At 51.7% G+C, this 21,600-nt stretch overlaps 8 protein-coding genes across 8 annotated transcripts; 5 read left to right on the forward strand and 3 right to left on the reverse strand.

Annotated features, from left to right (window-relative positions):
• Positions 1-1,195: 1,195 nt before the first annotated feature.
• Positions 1,196-2,996, forward strand: N7533_011143 (putative SIR2 family histone deacetylase (Hst4); the record flags this gene model as incomplete). The annotated part of the gene is made up of 2 exons (XM_057107793.1): positions 1,196-1,526; positions 1,636-2,996. The coding sequence occupies 2 exons, from the start codon at positions 1,196-1,198 to the stop codon at positions 2,994-2,996; spliced, it is 1,692 nt and encodes a 563-aa protein (XP_056955171.1).
• An 869-nt stretch (positions 2,997-3,865) lies between these two features.
• Positions 3,866-4,844, reverse strand: cbfA (uncharacterized protein; the record flags this gene model as incomplete). Its single annotated transcript, XM_057107794.1, has 3 exons — positions 3,866-4,385; positions 4,462-4,595; positions 4,692-4,844. 3 exons carry the CDS (start codon positions 4,842-4,844, stop codon positions 3,866-3,868), a joined length of 807 nt encoding a protein of 268 aa, XP_056955172.1.
• A 1,006-nt stretch (positions 4,845-5,850) lies between these two features.
• On the reverse strand, positions 5,851-7,634 carry N7533_011145 (GNL3/Grn1 family GTP-binding protein; the record flags this gene model as incomplete). Its single annotated transcript, XM_057107795.1, has 4 exons — positions 5,851-6,711; positions 6,734-7,348; positions 7,443-7,537; positions 7,613-7,634. The coding sequence occupies 4 exons, from the start codon at positions 7,632-7,634 to the stop codon at positions 5,851-5,853; spliced, it is 1,593 nt and encodes a 530-aa protein (XP_056955173.1).
• A 408-nt stretch (positions 7,635-8,042) lies between these two features.
• Positions 8,043-9,046, forward strand: N7533_011146 (HAD family hydrolase; the record flags this gene model as incomplete). The annotated part of the gene is made up of 4 exons (XM_057107796.1): positions 8,043-8,145; positions 8,237-8,258; positions 8,324-8,433; positions 8,559-9,046. The coding sequence occupies 4 exons, from the start codon at positions 8,043-8,045 to the stop codon at positions 9,044-9,046; spliced, it is 723 nt and encodes a 240-aa protein (XP_056955174.1).
• Positions 9,047-13,122: 4,076 nt separating this feature from the next.
• On the reverse strand, positions 13,123-13,311 carry N7533_011147 (uncharacterized protein; the record flags this gene model as incomplete). Its single annotated transcript, XM_057107797.1, has 1 exon — positions 13,123-13,311. One exon carries the CDS (start codon positions 13,309-13,311, stop codon positions 13,123-13,125), a length of 189 nt encoding a protein of 62 aa, XP_056955175.1.
• A 3,296-nt stretch (positions 13,312-16,607) lies between these two features.
• On the forward strand, positions 16,608-18,218 carry N7533_011148 (homeobox domain-containing protein; the record flags this gene model as incomplete). Its single annotated transcript, XM_057107798.1, has 2 exons — positions 16,608-16,937; positions 17,004-18,218. 2 exons carry the CDS (start codon positions 16,608-16,610, stop codon positions 18,216-18,218), a joined length of 1,545 nt encoding a protein of 514 aa, XP_056955176.1.
• A 23-nt stretch (positions 18,219-18,241) lies between these two features.
• Positions 18,242-18,811, forward strand: N7533_011149 (uncharacterized protein; the record flags this gene model as incomplete). The annotated part of the gene is made up of 1 exon (XM_057107799.1): positions 18,242-18,811. One exon carries the CDS (start codon positions 18,242-18,244, stop codon positions 18,809-18,811), a length of 570 nt encoding a protein of 189 aa, XP_056955177.1.
• A 999-nt stretch (positions 18,812-19,810) lies between these two features.
• N7533_011150 (phosphoglycerate mutase) lies at positions 19,811-21,192 on the forward strand (the record flags this gene model as incomplete). The annotated part of the gene is made up of 3 exons (XM_057107800.1): positions 19,811-19,945; positions 20,060-20,278; positions 20,458-21,192. The coding sequence occupies 3 exons, from the start codon at positions 19,811-19,813 to the stop codon at positions 21,190-21,192; spliced, it is 1,089 nt and encodes a 362-aa protein (XP_056955178.1).
• Between the last annotated feature and the right edge of the window lie 408 nt (positions 21,193-21,600).

Here is a 21,600-nt window from a genome sequence, read left to right on the forward strand (position 1 = left end):
GGCATAGTGTGGAGGTGGGATGAGAGGGAGAGTTATGACATGCGCAGGAGAGGAGTCAGCCCCGCATGGCTCTTGAATGCTTCGCCGATCGACGGAGTACCGGCGGTTGTTGATACGGGGGAGGATCCGCCGAGTATCAACCGGGGTTCAAATTCAATAGTCAAGGGGAACTTGAGAAAGAAACAACGTGCGTGGTGATGACAATCAGGCTAGACCTTGTTGAAGCATCAAATTATGCAAATTCAAAGCCGTCCAAGGTCTAGAATAAGAAAACGAATACCTCGAAGAATGGGCCTGGAACCATCGATATTAAAGGTCGAGTCCCTTCATCGCTGGATGTCGTGTCACATGATGCAGAGAAGAGCTACCACGTGACGCGTAGTCCTGCCAACGAGTTTCAACCAATCAGAAATCAACGACAACAGAATATTTCCCCCCACATAAGAACCCGCCAATCAGCATCGAGTAATCAGCATCGAACTGTCAGGGCCCCAAAGAGAAACTCGAAACACAACAATATTGATTCATACGCGAGAAATAACAAAATCGGAGAAAGGATATTTCTTCAAATGAATGAAAATGCTATATATAGATATTAGTATCAACCATATACAACACATGAAAGATATAACATCAATCGATTTCTCGTGCTCTTCCCTCCCATAAACCCCCCTAAGATCCCATTCCTCCCCCCTCCTCCAATGCTACTTCGCATCGACGCGCATCATCGAGTGAACCGACCTGGTTGTCCTTCCCTCCCGAGCATACCACCGTTTCCCTTCCCGTTTCTTTTTTTTCCCGCAACAACCACATTCCACTCTCCCCCCGTTTAATTCCCGTGGGTCACAACACCGAGAGCCTCTTGCTACGATATCAAAGGCCCTTTCCTTCGGCTGACCTCATCGCCATCTCCTCCCACACTTCCTTTCTCTTTCCTCTTCCCACATCTTTTCAATCCCCAATCTCCCTCCCCCCCCCCTCTTTCTCCCTCTTTTCTTCTATTATTGAACCTGGGGTAATTCGATTTCCTCATGATTTAATTATTCGTCTGGTCATTTGTCTGTGTGAATTTCCCAAGGAGAATAATCCCCTGCTTCCCGCAGTTCTCTGACCTGTTCGAACCCCTGGGCTCTTGGTCAACCTCAATCCCTCCCATCCGACCAAGGTGTTACTCCTCCAACCATCCAGTCTCGCCATGTCTCCAGATATTTCGGATGTTTCGAGCGTCTCAGATTTGAGCTCTGTACCATCATCACCCCGATCAACGCCCGAGCTGGAGTCGCGGTACCCAACCCCGTCCTCCTCACAAGATGCGGAGGATTTGCCGTCGACGCGCCAAGACTGCCCGCCCGCGAAGAAGAAACGCCGGCGCAACCCCCTCCCCAAGGAGCGCACCACCCAACATCTTTCTTTCTCCAAGTCCTCGGAAGATCAGCAAGATCAGGTTCGATTGCTATTTGACACTCTTCGCTACCAAAAAGACATCGTCGTCATTGCTGGTGCCGGTATCTCCACCTCTGCGGGTAGTAAGTTTTTCATGTGCCGCTTTCCCGTTTTGGGAATCCCCTCCAATCATACTCAACACTCAATTGCCCAACCCTGCAATTCTTGGATCACTAACCACCTCATGTATAGTTCCGGACTTTCGATCCGAAGGTGGCCTCTTCAAGTCTCTACAGCAAAAGCACAATTTGAAAGCTTCTGGAAAGCTCCTCTTTGATGCTGCTGTCTACCAGGATGACGCTTTGACCGCCCCCTTCCATGAATTGGTTCGGTCGCTGTCAGAGGAAATCAAACATTGCAAGCCCACCAAATTCCACGAAATGCTGGCAAGTCTTGGTTCAAACAACCGACTGAAGCGCTTGTATACTCAAAATATCGATGGCCTTGAGACCTCCATGCAGCCCTTGAAATCGGAAATCCCGCTTGGTGGCACCAAGGGTCGCTGGCCCGTCACCATCCAACTACACGGCAGCATCGAGAAAATGGTCTGCCAAAAGTGCCGCCATCTGCAAGATTTGGAGCCCAGTCAATTTTGTGAGGCCGATCCGCCCGATTGTGAGGCCTGCTGTGACAACGATACAGCTCGTCAGGCCACCGGTCAACGAAGCCACGGTATCGGGCGCATGCGACCGCGTATGGTTCTGTATAACGAACATAACCCCGACGAAGAAGCCATCACCTCCGTCATGAACGCAGACGTTAAATCCCGCCCCCGTGTCCTGGTCGTCGCCGGTACCAGTCTAAAAATCCCTGGCGTCCGTCGCCTTGTCAAGAGCCTGTGTACTGTTATCCGGAGCCGTAAAGACGGCGTCACCATGTTTATCAACAACGAACCACCTCCCGGCAAGGAGTTCGATGATTGCTTTGACCTGATTGTCCGAGGAAACACGGACCAGATCGCAGATCTCGCTCACCTTCCACCCCACACTGAGGTTCAAGACGAGAATTGGAATTTCCCTGAGCCAGTCTGGCCATCCGCACCCGGGGAGGAATCATCCGCATCCGATTCTGAGCGAGAGGGCAAGACATCCAATATCTCTGTTGTCATTGGTACTCCCAAGAAGCGCCCTCGCAGCGATACCGGCTTGATGACCCCTTCGTCCAGCCAGGACGAACAACCAAACCTCCCAGCCGCTAAGGCTGTCAAGACTGCCAAGGGATCAACTGCCAACCCGGCCAGTCGTGGTCCGAGCATCAACGACCTTCTAGGCAATGCAAAGATTGTCCCAGCCAAGGGTCGCAAGAAGCCGGCCACTTCAACAGCCCCCAAGAAGCGTGGTCCCAAATCCGCCGCTACGGCCAAGACTGCACCCATCACGAACTTCACCAAGGTCTCCAAGTCGAAGGCTGCTTCCGATGCTACTGCTGGCAAAAAGAAACCTCTCGGCGCCGCGCCCGGCAACGGTCTTCCCAAACAGCGTGCCATGTTTCCAGGTCTCGGCAAGAAAGCCAATGTGCAGAATGCTGCTGTCGTTCCCGAGGTCGTCTCATAATACCACACTTGCATGCCGTTAGTCTGATTACACCTCATGTTCCGTGTGTGACCCGACCCTTTCATGAGCTTCTCATTTCTTTTCACTTATCTCTCCATATGATGATGGTGCATGGTTTCAATATGGCGCCGGGTTCCTTTTCTCTTCTTGTTCTATGATTCCCCATGCTGATTTCATGGATGTTCTTCTTCATGGCCATTTTCTACTGGATTTTCCAGTTTTCTTTTTCCCCGCTTCTTTTCGGCCTGTTGCACTGTCCCCTTCGAGCTTCCTCGAGCTTGATCGTTCAGCCTTTTCGATGCATCTGTCCTTGAGAAAGATACCAATGATAGACTATGGTTTCGTTGCATGGGTGGCGTTGGCTTCGGCTTCGGCTTCGGCGTTTTTGGGCCCTGGATGGCCTGTTCGGTTATTCATTATCGGTTTTTTTTTTCTATCTCCTGTTGGAGTTATTGTGCCAGCATGAGATGTGATATGTCCGGTTACAGATGAGGTTTACCATATGTGGTGGTTAGTCCTGCCGCAACAGTGATAATAATCCTACTTTATTTAACGACCATTACCTTTTCATCCGTAACTTCAAGACCAACAGAAACCTAAGCACCTAGTTAGTAACTCTAGAGTTAACCAAGTCCATCATGATCCACTGCACACTACCTAGGTGGCAGCCCTAGCCCAGCAGGAATCCCCGCCTACCTATCTACATATACGCAATGAATGCCCACCACTGCACCACGGCACGCTCTGCAACCTCTAAACCTGAAGCAAAAACAGAATGAAAAACCTTGGAACCCCAAGACCGAGTTCATAATTATCTATAATACAGCAAAGAAAACACCTTCGCCCAGAAACCGGTGTCGGCATGAAATTTAGCCCAGTCCCAAATCATTATGCAACTGACTACCAGGCCCATCGTCATCCTCCGACTCCTCATCATCAGGATCAACAAGACGACGCTCCCCATCCAAATCCTCAACCCGATCAATATCCTCCTCACGCCCTTTCTCCTCCTCCTCCCCCTCCTCGTCCTCATCACCCTCGTCCTCCTCGTCCTCCTCATCATGCTCCTGTTCCTCCTCAACCTCCTCCTCATCCTGCGTCTCATCCCCATCCCCATCAGCCCCGATCTTCCCCTCAGAATCCCTCTTCACCCTCTTCGCTGGATTATCAGTCATCTCCACATCATCGTCCTCGTCCCGCGCCGCCCCGGCAGTAGCAGCAGCCTCCCCTTCCTCGGGTTTCTTTGCCTTGCGCTTTCCGGCCTTGATATCCGTGTACACTTCGAGTTCGGCCTCGAGGCGGGCGCGGAAGGAGTCGAATTCGAGTTCTGAGAGTGCGGCGAAGACGTCTGCGGGTGCGACGGTGCGTTTTAGGGTTGATTCGTTGGCGCTGGGTTTGTTAGTTCTTTTCTTTTCTTTTTTGGGGGACTGGTCTGGGTTTTGCATGGGGGTGGGTGTAGACGCACTGTGATGAGAGGTATGACACGAAGACCGTAGCAGCTTTCTGGATCGCGAGCACGGCGTCTTTTTGGATTGTTGTGTTTGGTGGGAGGACTGATTTCGCGAGTCGGATTGTCAGTGAGCGGGGGAGGAGGTAGTCCTTTTCAGGGTAGAGAGTAGTTAGTTTTGATTGCTCTCTCTAGATTGGGGCCTGCTGATGCGGTTCCTGTGAAGGTGCTAGCGGCGGAGTGCTTACTTCAACGCTCACGCCAGCCTCGGCCCTCGCCTTCAACTGTTGCTCTGTTGCGGTGATGGGCTTGTCGGATGATGTTGGTGCTTGTGGCGAGAGCTGGATTGATTCATCTGGGTCTGCGGGCGTCACGGAGGACGTGGACTTGCGTGGAGGCATTTTTGGTTGGGTTGGGCCGTTCCCCTTGGGGTTGGCTGGCCTGTCGCTTTGATCGGGGAATTGGGATTGGTGTGCAATTCTTCCGGAGAGAGTTTATTGGTGCTGGGTTTGCCTTGAGATGAACTCCTGTGCTGGAGTTGAAGTTGGGGTTTTTTTTGGTCTTGGTGGTTGGTTGGTTGGGAGGGGAGGTGAGAACGCGAAATTCGCGACGCGGTGGGCGCGGCGTTGTGGGGACGGAGGTGCTGCTATACCGCATATTCGAGTCACAGTTGGTTTGCTGGTACTCCGTATATTACCAGTATTTGTGGTTGGGATAGAATTTATATTTTATGATTGATCTTTGTGCGTCCCTAGTTTCATATAATTAGTACAAGTATACCTAGGTAGTAGAATCCCGCGAATATAGAACTTTCGAGTTCGAGTTTAAGTTGGAATGCCCAGGATGCTGAATCGCAAGGATATATACCACCACTGCAGATGGTACCTATAGAGCCCACATGCACCACATTTTCACCAAGCTGGAACTTGAAGTTGAGATTCCAAGAACTCGAACGTTCACAGGCGAGGTTGAATTTATATGCAGAAATTAGTAAGCAATCAGGATTATTACATTGAAAACAATCCCCATCAAGATTAAGACCTGGATACTACTAGTAGTAGCCTAGAGTGAGAGAATGTGCAAGCGATGGCCGAAAGGATGGATAGATAGAAAGTTCCAATTTTTAGCTACTGCTTCCTAGGTATCAACGTCTGTTATCAGCCAAGGCATGCTATAACTTACAGGGGTTGTTGGAACCCTTCACGTTTACCATTCTACGGATGGCAAACTATAAGAGAGAAAAATGGAACAGAAGTGAAATGTAGTAGGTATGCTTATTTAAAATCGCTGCCTCTTCGAACTAGAAACATGTAAACGCCCACTTTTTGGTATCCAAATCCAAAACAAGAACCGATGACTTCGTAACTGGAGCTTAGAGAGACGGATGAAGGAGATAATCCTTTTTTTTTACTCAGCCATCTCATCAGCGTCACCCTCGCCATTACCCCAAAGACCCTCGATCTGGAATTCCTTAGCCCACTCCGTAACAACCTGGGCCGTAACGACTCCCTCGCCCGGAGCGGTCTCAGCGGCATCAGCAGCGGCAACGACGGACAGAGCAGGGGCGTTAGCCCAGCCCTGGATCCGACCATCTCTCCAGTCGTTGACGACGGTCATAGCGGCACTCTCAATGTTGGGGATACCGCCCTTTCCGAGACGTCCGCGCTTGCGAGCAACCTGGATCAGGAAGTCGGTGGTCTTGTCACCGTTGGTGGGGAAGAGGGAGGTGATGCCGTAGACTTCGAGCATCTTGGAGATCATGTTCTCAGAGGATGATAGACGCTTGATAAGAAGGTTGACTGCTGGGATGGGGTCCTCGATTTGCTTGGGTGGGATGGCGTTCAACAGGATCAAGCGCGCCTGCTCGTTCTCCTTGGACTTCTTGCCAGTCTTGCCGTTTGAGGTGGGGAAGACGATTCCGGGGGAGTCGATCAGCTTCAGCTTGTTGTCCAGCTTAACGGAGCGCATGCTGGTGGTGACACCGGCCTCGGCGCCAGTAGGGCAGGCATTGCTGGAGCCCTTGTTCAGGCGGGCTGTCAGGGCGTTGATGACGGATGACTTGCCGACGTTGGGGTATCCGATAACACCGACGGAAATGGAGCGCTTCAGTTGCTTGCTGTGGGCGTAAGCCTTGAGGGCGCGGAAGAGGGTCTCCGATGTACCCTTGACGGTCAAATTCTTGTGGTCGAAGCTGTGGGAGTTGCCACTGCCATTGGAGGCCTTGAGCGGCAGGGTGGGGAAGTATCGGCGAAGGTGGACGAGCCAAGCCTTGAGAACAGGGGGGAGGAACAAGGTCGATCTTGTTGAGGATAAGGATCAGACGCTTGTTTCCAGCGTCGGCGGCCATGATCTCGCGCTCCACCTCCTTCGAGCGGGTGCCTTCGGGGTCACGGGCGTCGAGCACGTACAGCACCACGTCGGCGGCCTCAGTCACAGACTTGAAGACCTTGTCGAATTGGCGCCGTGAGCTCTCCTTGGAGGAGTTCTGTGCGTCACCGGAGTCGGGTGCAGAGTCGAAAGTGATTCCATCCTCCTCATCATCCTCGTCCATCTCGTCCTCGTCGTCCTCCTCCATCTCGTCATCATCGTCGTCATATTCGGTAGCGCGGGCACGTGCAGAGGCAAGTAGGGCTGCCATGGGGTTTGATTCGTCTCCATCTGCGTCCATGGTATCATCCAGCATGTCATCGCCGTCCAGGTCCACCTCAATCTCTGCCTGTTCGACATCGACACCCTGTGCCTTCTTGGCCTCGATCTTGCGGGCCCGAGCCTCCTCACGAACGCGCTGTTGCTCCTCCACCCTCAAACGCTTCTTCTCCTCGATCTCATGGAGAAGTCTGTCCTTGAAAGGGAAAAGGCTAGGAATGCCGGGGTCCTTCTTCATCTTAGACCGCCATTCGGGGTTCTATAGATGGGAAAAAATGTGTAAGTATTTGGGACCGGACAAATGCGAAAAAAATACCCAGATGAATGGGCTAATGAGTTTTGGGATCACACACCTGCTTCGCAAGCTTTCTGTTCTTCTTTTGCTTAGCAACGGCGGCCTTTTCAATTTTGTGCCGCAGGCGAACGGGGACCCGCTTGGAGCTTTTGCCTGTTGCATGTTAGAGAAACTATAGAAAGAGACCAAAAAAAGACAATAATCTTCTTGGAGATATGTACAACATACCGAACTTTGACTTGGTGACCATCTTGCCGGTGTGTGTGGTGACTAGCAGAGATGAAAGACAAAATGCCGTATCGCAATTGCGGTACAGTATTTCCTCGAAAAAGTTGAGCGCGGCCGGCGATCGGCGTTTCCAGTTTTTCCGCTTATCGAAATTCAATCCCGGAATATTAGTTTGGCCGATCGCCGAGTACGTGATAGCGGGTACTTTCCAAATCGGGCAAGCCAGCCGCCGGATATTGCGACTTCGTTTTGTCAAACTGTTGCTTTGCTCCTTCCTGTTCAGTTCTTTATAGACTTTTGCTTATTTCTCCTTTGCCACGGCTTCACGACTTTCTTTTTTCTCTAGACTTTATTAGACTCTTGTCTTTTCCTTCCTCTCTTCAACCCTCCGGCCAACACCGAATACCTCCCCCGCATCACCTCCCCCACCATGTCTCCCTCCGCAACAGAATCCTTCTCTGCGCCCACGCAGACCTTCACATTCGATGGCATCCTCTCAGACTTCGATGGAACAATTGTGGACTCTACAGCTGGTATGTCGATCGCTCCTGGCCTACAATAAGCTACTAGTATGGGTGTGTAGCAAGGTCGTGATTAGTTGCTGACTATATATCTCCGAACCAGCCATTGTCAAGCACTGGCACAAGTAAGTGCAATCGCAACTACAACCAACGGCTCAGAACGACATCGACTAACCAGCTTTTCTCGCAGAATTGGAGCCGAGTTAGGCGTTGACCCTGAGACCATCCTGGCCACCTCTCATGGCCGTAGAAGCATCGATACAATGGCACTCTACGACGAGTCAAAGGCCAATTGGGAATGTACGCCAGCAAACCCCCCTCCCCTCTTCACCTGGCACAATTTCTCGAACAAACCGACGATTCTCATTCTCACCACACCTTTTCCCTGCTGCCACAATCTATTCTAACCACCACCTCCTCCACAGACGTGAACTACATCGAAGGCCGCATCCCCAAAGAATACGGCTCCGACGCCAAAGAGATCCCCGGAGGCCGCGACCTCCTCCGTGCCCTCGAAACCTCCGGCGCCAAATGGGGCGTCGTGACCTCCGGCACACGCGCCCTTATCGACGGCTGGCTCGAAGTCCTCGGCCTCACACACCCAGAGAAACTCGTTGTCGCCGAGGACGTGCCTCTCGGCAAGCCGGACCCGCGCTGTTACCTCCTTGGTCGCAAGCAGATTGAGCTGGAAGATCCCGAGTCGACCTCTGTTCTGGTGCTTGAGGATGCGCCATCGGGTATTAAGGCTGGAAAGGCTGCTGGGTTCAAGGTGCTTGCCCTTGCGACGACGCATTCGCTGGAGCAATTGCGTGCGGCGGGCGCGGACTGGATTGTTGAGGATTTGAGGAGTTTGATTGTCACTGGTGTTGTTGATGGGAAGGTGAATGTTGAGATTCGGAATGCGTTGCAATAAGTTACGCTTCTTCTTCGAATCTGATAATGTTGTCATTCTTTTTTTTCCCTTTTGGCTGACCTGAGTCGGCTCGTCTCTCGCTTCGCTTTTCCTGGCCCGGAATTACCTGTATTGGACACCATTGCGTAGTATCTACTTTCGGTACTCCATCCAGACCTGCTGATTGTACATACGTATGTACCTGGTCTTCCTTGTTTGAATGTCTGTATATACACACAGTATAGTTGGAATGTCTTGACTGCAGGGGCTAGAAGCGGAGACTAGACTTTTAATGATCTAGTTACACAACATATACAGGGTTACGAGAAACTCAGATAAACGTGCGCCCAGGTTGTACCGATATGCGTCCTTTTGTGTTGCTCCCTTTCGCTTGGGCTTTCGGGACTCGGGAGTTCGGCCTATTGGTGCGGTGCTTCATTTTGAACTCTGTACTTTTGCCCTGCCTTGCTTCATCCGTGGTACCTTGGTCCCCTTTTTGTACTGTTTTATACTACGTGATATCATATCTCTACCAAAGAAGGGAAAAGATATTCCACGATGGTGTGGGAGATCATCGTGAGATCATGCCGAGCACATCTGTACAGCGGCGGTAGCTATAGGCCTAGAGCACAAAAAGCACTCACCAGGGCAATTATCCATCTATCCAGTCACAGTGTCCGAAACTCGGGTTAAGATTTTAGTTACACCTGCGCATCTGATTACGTTGGGGTTCAAGTTACACGATATTGCTCTCAGGACATCATCGACTCGAGATGCCAAGATCTCAACACTATTCACAGAACACGATCGACACACCATCGTCGTGTAGATCGGCGCGTGATATAACCAGAGCCACTGGCAGCCACGGTCTAGGATTCGAATCGCTAGGATTGCAGGGCGAAGGGGGCGCGAATGAGGGTGGTTCAGATTGCATACGATGTACTATCTCCGTTCAAGGAAAGAAGAACTCTGGATGTAACTCCATGCGTGCGACAGCCGTCTGTACATACATACAGACAAACAGGATAGGGCGTGATGACGGCAGGTTTGTGAACTCGGAATTTTCATAAACAAGGATAAAATGTTGAAGGATATGGAGTGCGTAAATAGCAGGGCCAATCCGAACCCCCCGTGAGGCTCGGAAATCCTGATCTCTTTTCTTTTGCTCGGGGTCCCATCTTCCAAATTGGCCTGCATTTCATTCCCGACCCAGAAACCACCGCCATGGGGCAGTGTGGCGGTTTCAGTTTCACTCTCGACACTACATACACCAGTCAAGAGGAGGAGGAAGAGGAGGAGGAGAAGGAGAAGGCGAGCCCGGCCCTAGATACTATCCTTGCTCATCCTTGCAGAGAGGACCGAGCCAGACCTACGTCTATATGTACATATACCTGCACATAACGAGAAAGCCGACTTCGACAAGGTCAGCCAACGAGGTTACGGCTTGGCTTGGCCTGACTTAGCTTGAAACCGGCCCTAGGTGACTTAACTACTGCAAGCAACTGCAGCAGTCTCCGTGACGCAGAGGCTAGGGATAGCCCCGGCAACTGTAGCTGCGAACGACAGTTCATGCAAGTTGGTTTGGTTTTATTTGGTCCGGCGACACCGGGTCGAATCTGAGGACGAGATCGACCCGAGTTCGATTCCACATCCCCCTTCTCCTCCGAGTTTGAGCTCGAATCCCAGTTTAAGTTGAGATCGAGACTGCCCAGCAACCGGGGGCGTGTCTGTATGCCAGTGTATGTGCGTGTGTTCACTTCACCTGCGGTCAGTGCATATGGGCCAGCGTTCTCTCGCCACTGGCAGTTACATAGGTACATACAAAGATACATGTACGTACATACCTAGGTACATGGGTGACTCGGTGTATGTATGTGGAGAGTAAATAAAATACCTCGGGTCCGACTGGAGCTGCAGACATCTGCAGACCCAAGCCGAGCCGTTCACGAGGGCATTTTATGCCCCGGCAACGAAGACACTTTCTGTAGCTGTGATTTGCGTAGGAAATTGTATCCTCAATATGTACGGTTTACGCAAGTTACAAACTCTCGACAAGACAGGACAGGACAGGACAGGACAGGACAAGTCCAGCCGACAGGGCGTGCGAAGTAAAGCGAACCAGTGCCGGCGAAAGCATTGGGACGGCGCGGGAAAAGCAAAGAAAGGCTTCCTATAGGGTGAAACTGCCAGCAACGGGCAAAGTAGATGCTGGAGCTTCCCCAACCGTCCAGTTGTGGAGCTTCTCGGTGAGAAGGACATGCAAGGAGGAGCGGGCGGGGAGATTATGATGAAGAGGAAGGAAGGGTTGCATCTGCGCACAGCGCGGTGCGGCGCACGGGTCGGGAAATGCTTCTCTCTCGGTACGGAGTAGGTACGGAGTATGGAATAAGTAAAATGTAGACTCCTGGGTATCAGGCATAATCGATCTTGGACTGGGATCAAGGAAGTACCGCACATAGAGGATCCACCACCTGCTGACGTCTACCTACAAGAGCCAAAAGATCGCAACCTTGGTGATCACGGTGATCACTTTAGCGTACATGTCAGCGCCAGCCAGCCGACTCGTTCGTTCACGATATCTACTTCCAGTGGACCTCCCATGGCATGCGTGATGGCGGTGGTGGCGGATGCACCTCCATCACATACATGAACAGAGTTTCAGTTTTCAATTCCATTTTCATTTTCATTTTCACTTTAACTCTTTAGCCCATCTTGATTTCTTGTTTTCGCTCTCTTACTTGTTTTTTCCTTGTTTCCTTTCTTTTTGCGAGGATTCCGATCTGGACCACATCATCGGGTCAGCTCTGACTCGAACGGCCGTGGCCGTGGCTTTGAAAAGGGAATCCCTGCAGGATGAGCAGTTTAGCGTAAGTACTGTAACTGCCGGAATTAGATAGGGTCGTGGCGCGAGAGGAGCTTGATCTCCTTCCCAGATCATCGTGTTGCATGCCCACGCAGATCTAGCCTACTCGGATTGACAAATAGTTGGTCGCGGGACGATGGCCTGGGGCCCTGACAAGCCCCTAGCAGTGCATTAGTCTGATACGTCGTGCTGTACCTAGCTGCATGATGATATCTGTGCGGGACAGTCGCGCACCGCCACAGACAGATTCCGACTCAGATTCGGATTCAGCTGAGCCACAGCCACAGATGGTAGGACAAGGGAACCCTAGGGAAGGGGTTGAGTGTTGTGGACATAATTATGGAAGTGGGGTGAGGACGTGGATCGGTCACATTTCGAGTTTTGCGCTCGAGATCTCAGCCACCGCGCCGCACTATTGTCACCGAAATACTCCGAGCCCGCTGCAGAAAGGGAGAGGAAATGACGAGTCAGGTGGGCGGGCTAGACGGGGCCAATTGGGCCAAATGGGTCAGACAGGTCAGCTTCTAGTATTCTCTCTCTCCCGAAATATCGCTCTCGTTATCGCTCGCTCGTTCATCCAGGGGTGACCAGGCCTGGCCAAGCACCAAGGACAAAGACTATGTACAGAGTTTTGTATTTATGGAGTATAGACGGGTATACTCTGTACGGCACGGAGTACCGCCACAGGCCCATCGCGGCGCTTGAACTCTTGGCGCAAATCAGTGTCGATTGCTGCGGACGGGGAAAGAGGAGTTGTTGAGTCGATCTGAGGGTCCCCCAGGATGTGCTATGCTACTGTATGCCATGCCATACCTTGCCAAGCCGTGTTATGACAATTCTCCATCAACTACACAGCACAGCACAGCACAAGACCCGCGAGAGAGAGGGGGGCTAAAGCAGAGCCGGGCACGTAAATTAGTTTTTAGTCTCTTGTCGTCACACTTGTTCGTCGATCATGACGGTGCGGAAGAGTCGGGGAATTTTCTGGCGATCATTTTGGGGGCCTTGGGCCTGGTCCTGCTTCTTCTCCCTCTTCTTCCCTTCCCCTGGGTGTTCTGTATCTGCACCGTGCGTTTTGGGGGAGAGGGGGAGGGACTTGCTTTTGCCGAGCAAAGCATGAATTCATAGCCAGAGTCTCCGATATTTGAGATACTAGGATCCGCCGCAACGGTTCACGCCAGATCCAATCAATAGTCGGATGGGGGCGAAGGGATCCGAGCGGGCGCGTTGCAGATCAATCCAGGGGGACGTCAAGTGCAGATCCTCCCTGGGTGACGGAGTTGACGGAGATCACACAACGAACGGAATACGGTATAGTGGGGAGGGGCGAGGGAGTGACCATGCACGCCATGGGATCCGCAGGGATTTCCATAGCACCGACCAGGTGGGGGATTCCATGACATTGTATGGAGATGATGGTCATGATGGGGAGGGGCATTCTCGATTTGGCTGGAACTATCCGTCGACATCGAGGGAACTACTGGTCTTTGAGGCTTGGCTATGCTGAAGCTAGGGAGTTGAAATTCTGGCATCTCGGGTGACCATGTGTGCAGTGGATCCGACTGCTTTGCTGAGCCATGGTTGCAATCCCGCGTGGAATTGTGATAAGTGAAGAGTCAAGGTTGATGATTGTCCACTAGCACTGAAGTGACAGGATGAGTTAGATGTGATTTGCAATACTGATAGGTGCCCTACTGCACGTGAGGATAGAATAGGACTGACGGTGATCATCAGTCAAGTCGATCACGACATTGTCATTCTACGGCTACCGGTCGTGAACTGCTACGGATGATGAATATGGACGGTACATTCAGGACGTGCGCTGTTTAGAGTTCGCAGCTCTGGGATTTGAGGGCACGGAGCCCCGTAGCCACGTTGTCTACTCCATCGGATTGACGTGGATCTACTCTTACCTAAATAGGATCCTTCTCAAGATGGCCTTCTCCATTTTCTCCGGGGAGGAGAGAGAGCTCCCCTCCCCCCCACTCCAGGTCCCCGGGCGGACTCTGAGTGGTGCATCGACCCGATCAAATGGAGCCTAATGGTACATCGGATGTGCTTCGGGTAGCAAAACAACCAGATCGCTCTGAGGATCACCGAGAGGGGTAGTAGAGAGCTGTGTGTGTGTGTGTGTGTGTGTGTGTGTGTGTGTGTGTGTGTGTGTGCTTGTTGGTCCTTGAACAAAGGTTCCTTTGGGCCGGGACTTCTCCCCTCATCCCAATCTTAACCGTTCAATGCGGACTACGGAGTATATGGAGCTCGAAATACCAAAAGCAAAGTATCGGGTGATACATACTTACAACCTTATCCGAATTGTGAATGATGCAGAGCGGAATATGGCCGACTCCATTCTTTAAGGTTTCTAAACAGGCGTGCTGTGCAACGTTTTCCTGTCAAGAAGCAGATCACGAAGCCGGTGAGGGTAAGTAAGTTCGTGGAATTAGACGTCAAGGATATGCCTGGCCGGGGAACGGCATGAAAGAAAGATCCAAGCGACCGTTCAGAAAAAGGTGGGATGATGCAGCGTGGTTAAAGGCTCGAGCGTTTTGACGTTCGGCCGAGGATGCACCGCAGGGTCAGGAAAGGCCAGTCTTGAGGTCATTTCTCGCAGGCCCGCAAATCCGAAGGACGAGCTCGAGTGGGTTGCATGTGCGTCCTGCTGCATGAGGGGCAAGGAGGGCAAGGAGGGCAGTTCAAGGCAGGGCGAGCCAGATATTGTGGCGTAACCCCTCGTGACTTGAAGTGCAGGGAGCCTCTTGATCCAAGGTGTTTAGCGCCGAGTTAACCAGGGCCAACCAGACTGCTGGGCCGGCAGAGTTACGATTTGTGTTACACTGCGGATCAAACAATGGATCCTGGGAAAATCGAGTGAGTGTCACTGAGGAGAAAGGAGCCGGCCGGAAGGGAGGGAGATCAGGGGAAAAAAGCACAAATGGGTTAAAAAAGGAAGGGTAAAAACGAAATGGAAAAAAAAACGCCAAACAAAGCCCGTAGATCCTCTGGAGAGATCAGCAACTATTGATGTTTAGCTCGGCTTGGCGAGCTGCCAATCCACTCCCAAGGCTGGAATTCGCAGGGTGATGGTGTAGGGTGGGCACGCTGACAGATAGTTGACAGACAGGTTGCTTCAGGTCTCAATAGTGCGTTCGGGTCGACATCATCGATCCTCCGCATGGCGATCGGCCATCATCGTCGAGCCGGGGAGCGCATCCGATCTCGTCAGACCCAGTCAGTCGGAATTGTGGCAGGCTGTTTTAATGTTTCGAAAGGGGGAGCTCGTACTCGGCGGGAGAAGGGCGTCTTTGCATCCAATGGGCGTGAACCATGCAGGCCCAATCACCGTGACGACGTACCGCAGTGCAGGCGTGCAGGCGTGCAGGCTGTGGCTCGAGGCCCTGGGTTGAACTCTGGTCCATACAAGGTTGGATTACATAGACTGACTCGTGTTGTAAGGTCAGACCTAGTTGAGTTTGAACCAACTGGGGCATACTGGAAAGGAAAGAAAAGGAAAGGAAAAAGAAACACCAAAAATGATCCACGACCCACTGAGTCTGGAGACCCGAAACTCTTCAAGTGAGATGAGATATGGACTCGAGAGGGTCCCATCTGACTGACGCTAATGCAGGAACTGGCAGGGGAACCAGTGTGACTGTAATATTACCATGATACAATACACGGGAACTGTACCTTAAGGTACCCGGGTACCATATCTTGGGTACCTCAACCATGGATCGCTTGTTGACAAGAGTATATCGTGTTCACTGTGTAGGGAGTATGGTGTACCCTGATTACCCTACTCTTGTATACTGTATACGAATATTATATCCTGGTGAATGTGTGTACTCTGTACGGTGTACTCCGTATACTTTGTGTGTATCTCCGTCAGAAACTGGGGCTGTGGACCAACATTCTCAAACAGCGGTTGGATCTAGCGTTGATTGGCATCCCCATGTGCTCCGGCGAGATCGGAATGGAATGCGTGCGGGCAGTCCAGATCCCAATCGTTCAGCTGAGAATTCAGAGTAGTTTGGCTCTTTATCCTGTACTGCTATTTCCTCAGTTCAACTCTGTCCACCGCACACCGGAGGTATACTCCGTACACTTGTATGCACTCTACTCAACGCCACCCCCTAGAACCGCGCGGGCGGTAGCGCACTCCACGGGCCCCGAGTGGGGATGGACGTCTGTGTAGCCTAACCAGAAGGGGAGACGATCAGATCTCACATCTCCGAGGACAGCAGTACCAGCATCTGTACCTGTACCATACTCTGTACCTGTACCATACAGTACCCCTGGACCTCGACCGCAGCATCTCCCAGGCACACCCCATTCTCTCCCCCCGTCTTTCTCTCTTCCTCTTTCATCTCGCGATAATTCACTTTCTTTTTTTATTTTCTTTTTTTGCGCCATACACTCCTTTTTGATTCGATCTGATCTACCCCCGTCTTTCCTTAACTACCGGGTTTCCTATACTGCTGTTCCTGTTTGATTTTCCACTTTCTTCGACTATTCCACTATTCATCGCCTCATATAATCACAATCACTACCATTACACCACTACCACTACACCACCACCACCACCCTCGTCAACACCGCATGTCTCTTTCTCTTTGATATAGCCTCCCTTCCTCCTCGCTGCCCACTCCTTCTAAAGCGATCTCCCTTCCTCTCCCACCTCTACACTCCCTTTCTATCCATCCACCACTTCTTCCCGCCGCCATGAGTTACATCCACCCCTCATGGAACTATCCCGCCCACTCGGGTCTCCCAATGGACCACAACATGGCCTACGACCCTTCCATGATGCCCCCGCCTATGATGCATCCCATCGATGGCTATCTCTACCCTCATCCGCCTATGGAGATGATTGATTACTATCACCAGCCCATCATGGACTATGACGAATACACAGAGAACCTGTCACGCCCGCGTTTGACCAAGGAGCAGGTCGAGACCCTCGAGGCTCAATTTCAGGCTCACCCCAAGCCCAGCAGCAATGTGAAGCGTCAATTGGCTGCTCAAACAAATCTGAGCCTGCCACGCGTGGCTGTACGTCATCCCTGCGGTCCACCATTCCCTCCCCGTCAAGAATTCGTGCTAATCATCCCATCATAGAACTGGTTCCAAAATCGACGCGCCAAGGCCAAGCAGCAGAAGCGCCAGGAGGAATTTGAGAAGATGCAAAAGGCCAAGACCGAGGCCGAGGAGGCCGCACGCCGCAAGTCCGAGACATTGGATCAACATCTGTCTGAGTCGCGACAGTCTTCCTCCGCCCCGAAGGAAGAGTCTGAGCAGCCCCCTACCCCAAAACAATCCTCCGCCACCCCTACCCCTACCCCCGAGAACACCACACAATCCGATTCGCCGGCCAAGGGGAAGCACCACAAGACGAAAAGCGAGTCGGCACGCGAGGCGACCTTCGCATCCCTACAGCGGGCCCTCAATGCTGCCTGTGCGGCGCGTCCCCGTTTCTCCCGCAAAGGCTCCCGCAAGCCGGATTCCGTGCCAGAGGAAGAGCCAATTTCGCCTACCTCCATGGCCCCGCCAGCCACTGCCCCCCAGTCACGCGAGGGCAAGAGGCAACCAACCTACAACTCAGGCTATTCTGACTGGGCCGGTGTCAAGGACGAAGCTTCCTGGGGGTCATCTCATCCTCAGGCCGAGACATCCTCATTCCACCCCGCCAACCAGTCCATTCCTGAGGTGCCCACCTCTTCGCACTCTGTACAGCAAAATGGAAACGCCTACTCGGGAACCCAATACCAGACCGCGGAGTGGACAGAGGCCCACAAGGAGCACATGTCCCCTCAAAACATAGGAGCCGATGCCGGCATGGGCTACAACATGCAGTACCCAATGCAGGCACCCGATATCTCCGTCTCTCGGCGGGATTCGTCCGATGCCTTGTCCACTACCCTGAACGGTATTGGGATCTGTACGTCCGAGTCGGGTATGCCAGCATTGAACCGAGCCGGTGGATCATCTTGGGAGAAGTCCGGGAAAGAACTCGATCTTGCTGCGAGACGTAAACGCCCCCGCCCTGCTGCAATTGGCACTTCCAACACACGTTCGTTGGCTGCGTCGACGTCCATGTCTTCCCCTATCGCCTACCAGCCGGATGCCGAGCTCCGGTGCTGGAAACTCGATGAGACACTCCAAGTCGGCCCAGAACCTCAACACCCGGTATGCCGGTGTGCGGAAGGCCTCTGCGGCTCAGCGCTCCCCGTTGAATTTCACTTTCGCCGAGTCCGGTTCCATGAAGTCCAGCAAGGCCGAGATGTTGCGGCCATCCGTCTCATCCTCAAACCTGGCTCCGCCAACCCCCCTTGACACCTCAAGACTTCCAGCACTTCATGCCGGCCTCGCCGACTGAGAGCAACTACTGCATGTCGGCTCATTCCACCACTCAATTCTTCCCGACCTCTCAGCCGATGCAAGTCAATATCGCATCCCCTCCTACTACCCCGCTAGACATCTATTCTCCCTTCACATACCAGAACGTCGCCCCGCCGATGTCTGCCCCAGCCCAGGTGTCGAACTTCCCGGAGTACGTCAGCTGCGATCCGGTCCCCATGTCGGCTCGAAGCTGGGCGGACACGGGCGCGCTCTCCTCGCCGGAATTCCAGAGCGGCCTACAAGTGCCACACTCCGCCACCGTGTCCCCCATTGGGTATGATGCGGCTGTCGAGCACACTGGTCAGGCATACGGGATGGAGCCCGTGTCCGGATCGCCATCACTCATCTACTCGATTGAAGACGTCGATCACCAAGGCTCGATGGATGAGAGGAAGCAGGCTGAGTTCAGGATGCATGACTTTGCCGAGCAACATCATGATAGCTATTCTGCGCATCTGGCTTCGGTCCACAGGCCGAAGGCATACACGTTTGCCAACAACACGACTCCGACCAACTATCCCTCCTGAGGGTCTTCCTCGTCTAGATGGATATGAATGAGAAATGTGCCGCGATAAATACGCTTTTTGTCTGGGACGAACGAACCGCCATGCATCCTCTCGCCCCTGCGAATGTTTATTTCTTTTGATTTATTTCTTTGACATTTTGCCCTGATCTTTGGTTTATCCCAACACTCCATGCGCGGAGAAAACACTGTCACTTTTACTTTTTTCCCTTCACTCTTTCCTACATATGGTTTCTCTTCTTCTGTCTGTTTATTTGGTGTGGTTCCACCGGGGTTCTTACATATTCGGAGCATTTTTTTTTTGCATTTGTGATTTTTGGCCTGGGAATTGTTATTTGGTGTCCGATACATACGACCTTTTAATTCTGTTGAGTTCGCACATGTCGGCTCAAGATTACATTTTTTTCAACACTTTTCACTTCTCACAAACAACCTCTTTTTTCTTCGTTACTCTTGCTCTTACGGAATCGGTATCTGGATTTGGATCTTGCATATCAGCATTTAACTCTTTGATACATACTGTCACGTCCATAAATTTTTGTCTTGTTTTCTTGTTTTCTTGTTTCCCCTGTCTGATAATCCAAAAAAGGGGTGCGTGTGATGTTAAATAAAGATGAAGCCAAATATTTTCTATTTCCACCAATGCTCTCTGTGACTAGTGACTAGTAGGTACCTACAAAGGTCAGAGTAATCTCCGAAATTCATCCAGCCGACCTGTGGTGAGCACGTGTTCTGCTCGATAGGACTGCCGCGTCTGAACTTTGCCGACTCCACTGCGGGGCTTTTCGTCATCCATCATGCTCGTCTATTTACTCTGGTCTAAAGAATAAAACGTGCATATCTAGGTACTAACAGCCACTGTTTTCTTTACCTATAAAGACTCGATGCCGATCCCTAAACTCAAAACTTCTTCTCCTGCTCGCATCCTCCATTCATCCCTTCGGTAACCATCAATATCATCGCTACCGTTTAGGCGAAGCCTCAGTGTATACTTCCTAGCCAAATGAAGTTCTCAACACTTACCCCGGCCCTATTGGGTCTGGCTTCTTCAGTGACTGCCTACACCGTGGAGTACTCAACTGAGACAGGCTACTTTCTGCAAGATGAGACCTCGACTGATGCGTCGACCTTTGACTATGTATGACCTTCTCCAATTAGCAGTCCATATTTTCAGCTTTGATCTACGGGCTTAATTATTTGCACCTTGATTTCATTTGATCACATCTAACCTCTCATTCTCTTTTCTATCTAGACTGCTTTTAATTTTGGCCTCATCAATCGCACATACCCCGCAGACAGCCATTTAAAGAAACACCACGACTACTCCCAGTGGGAACGCTTCTATCACCAGGTCCAGAAGCTCAACCAGGACTCACACAAGGACGTCGAGTACAAGGTCCTTTTCCTCGGTCGTCACGGCGAGGGATATCACAACGCTGCAGAGACTTTCTACGGCACGCCAGCATGGAATGTAAGTACCACCTCCATTTCCATTTCCCTTCTTTCCCCGCGATCAACCCCAACCTCCCCAGCCTAAGTGGGGATTCGAGCACCAGAGGAAGAGGGGAACGTAGTATCGAACAACCCCTACCTCCACCCAAATCCCACCTATCAAACTTCCCCCGAGCCAATTCCTAACTTTTCATCCAGTGCTACTGGGCCGAACTAGACGGCAACAGCACAACAACCTGGCGCGACGCAGCCCTAACAACAAACGGCATAAATCAAGCCCTGAAAGCGCACTCCCTCTGGCAAAGGCTCATCACCGAACAAAACATCCACACGCCGGATAACTACTTCGTCAGCCCATTGACCCGCACCCTCCAAACAGCAAACTACACCTTCACGGACCTAGATCTACCCCGCGACGCCGCGCCCTTCGCCCCACTCATCAAGGAACTCTTCCGCGAGGGAATCAGCATTCACACCTGCGACCACCGCTCCACCCGAAGCTACATCCACAACCTATTCCCCAAGTGGGCGATTGAGGCCGGCTTCACAGAAGACGACGAGCTCTGGAACGGCGTGACGGGTGAAACGAGCGCTGCGCAAGACGTACGCAGCACGACAGCGCTGAACGAGGTCTTTTTCACCGGGGCGAGTGAGAAGGATGAGGAGTTTGTTTCGGTCACGGCGCATTCCGGGGAGATTTCTTCTATTTTGAGGGTGTTGGGTCATCGTACTTTTAGTCTTAGTACCGGTGCCGTTATTCCTGTGCTTGTTAAGGCGGAGAAGAAGGGGCACGGTCATAGTCCTGTTTCTTCTTCTAGTGTCGCTTGGACGGATAGTCCTCATTGTACCGTGCCGCCGGTTACGTCTGTTACTGCTTGTGTTTGTCCTTCGAGTGCGGTGCCGGTTACGACGCCTTTGGTTACGGATTTGTAGGGGTAGAGGGGTTTTTGCTTGGCGGAGATTCGAGTTGTAAGATTGGCTATGGGTTCAAGTTTTCTCTTTGTTTTCTGTTTGTTTTCTGGTTGTAGATGTGAGATATAATGCGTTTCTTTCCTAAAATATCTTTTCTTGGTGCTTCTATTTTCGTTTATTCTTGGCGATCACTTCTTTTGAATACATTATCTTGTTTATTTAAAACAGCTTCTGTGGTTCCATTTACTTAGTAGGTATGTAGCAAGGCATCTGATCCTATCGGAAGTAGTAGTACTTGCTTTCCTCGCAATCCAGAGACAGCCAGGAGGCACAATGATTATATCAGGGTTAATGATCAAGACAGGTATCCAGATAACAGCAAAATTAGAATTCGCGTGCGAGTATGGTAATATCTGGATATGACAATTC

Source organism: Penicillium manginii (genome assembly GCF_028828005.1).
Source record: "Penicillium manginii strain IBT 31320 chromosome Unknown utg000008l:1.0-3226943.0:1.0-3228205.0, whole genome shotgun sequence".
NCBI lineage: Eukaryota > Fungi > Ascomycota > Eurotiomycetes > Eurotiales > Aspergillaceae > Penicillium > Penicillium manginii.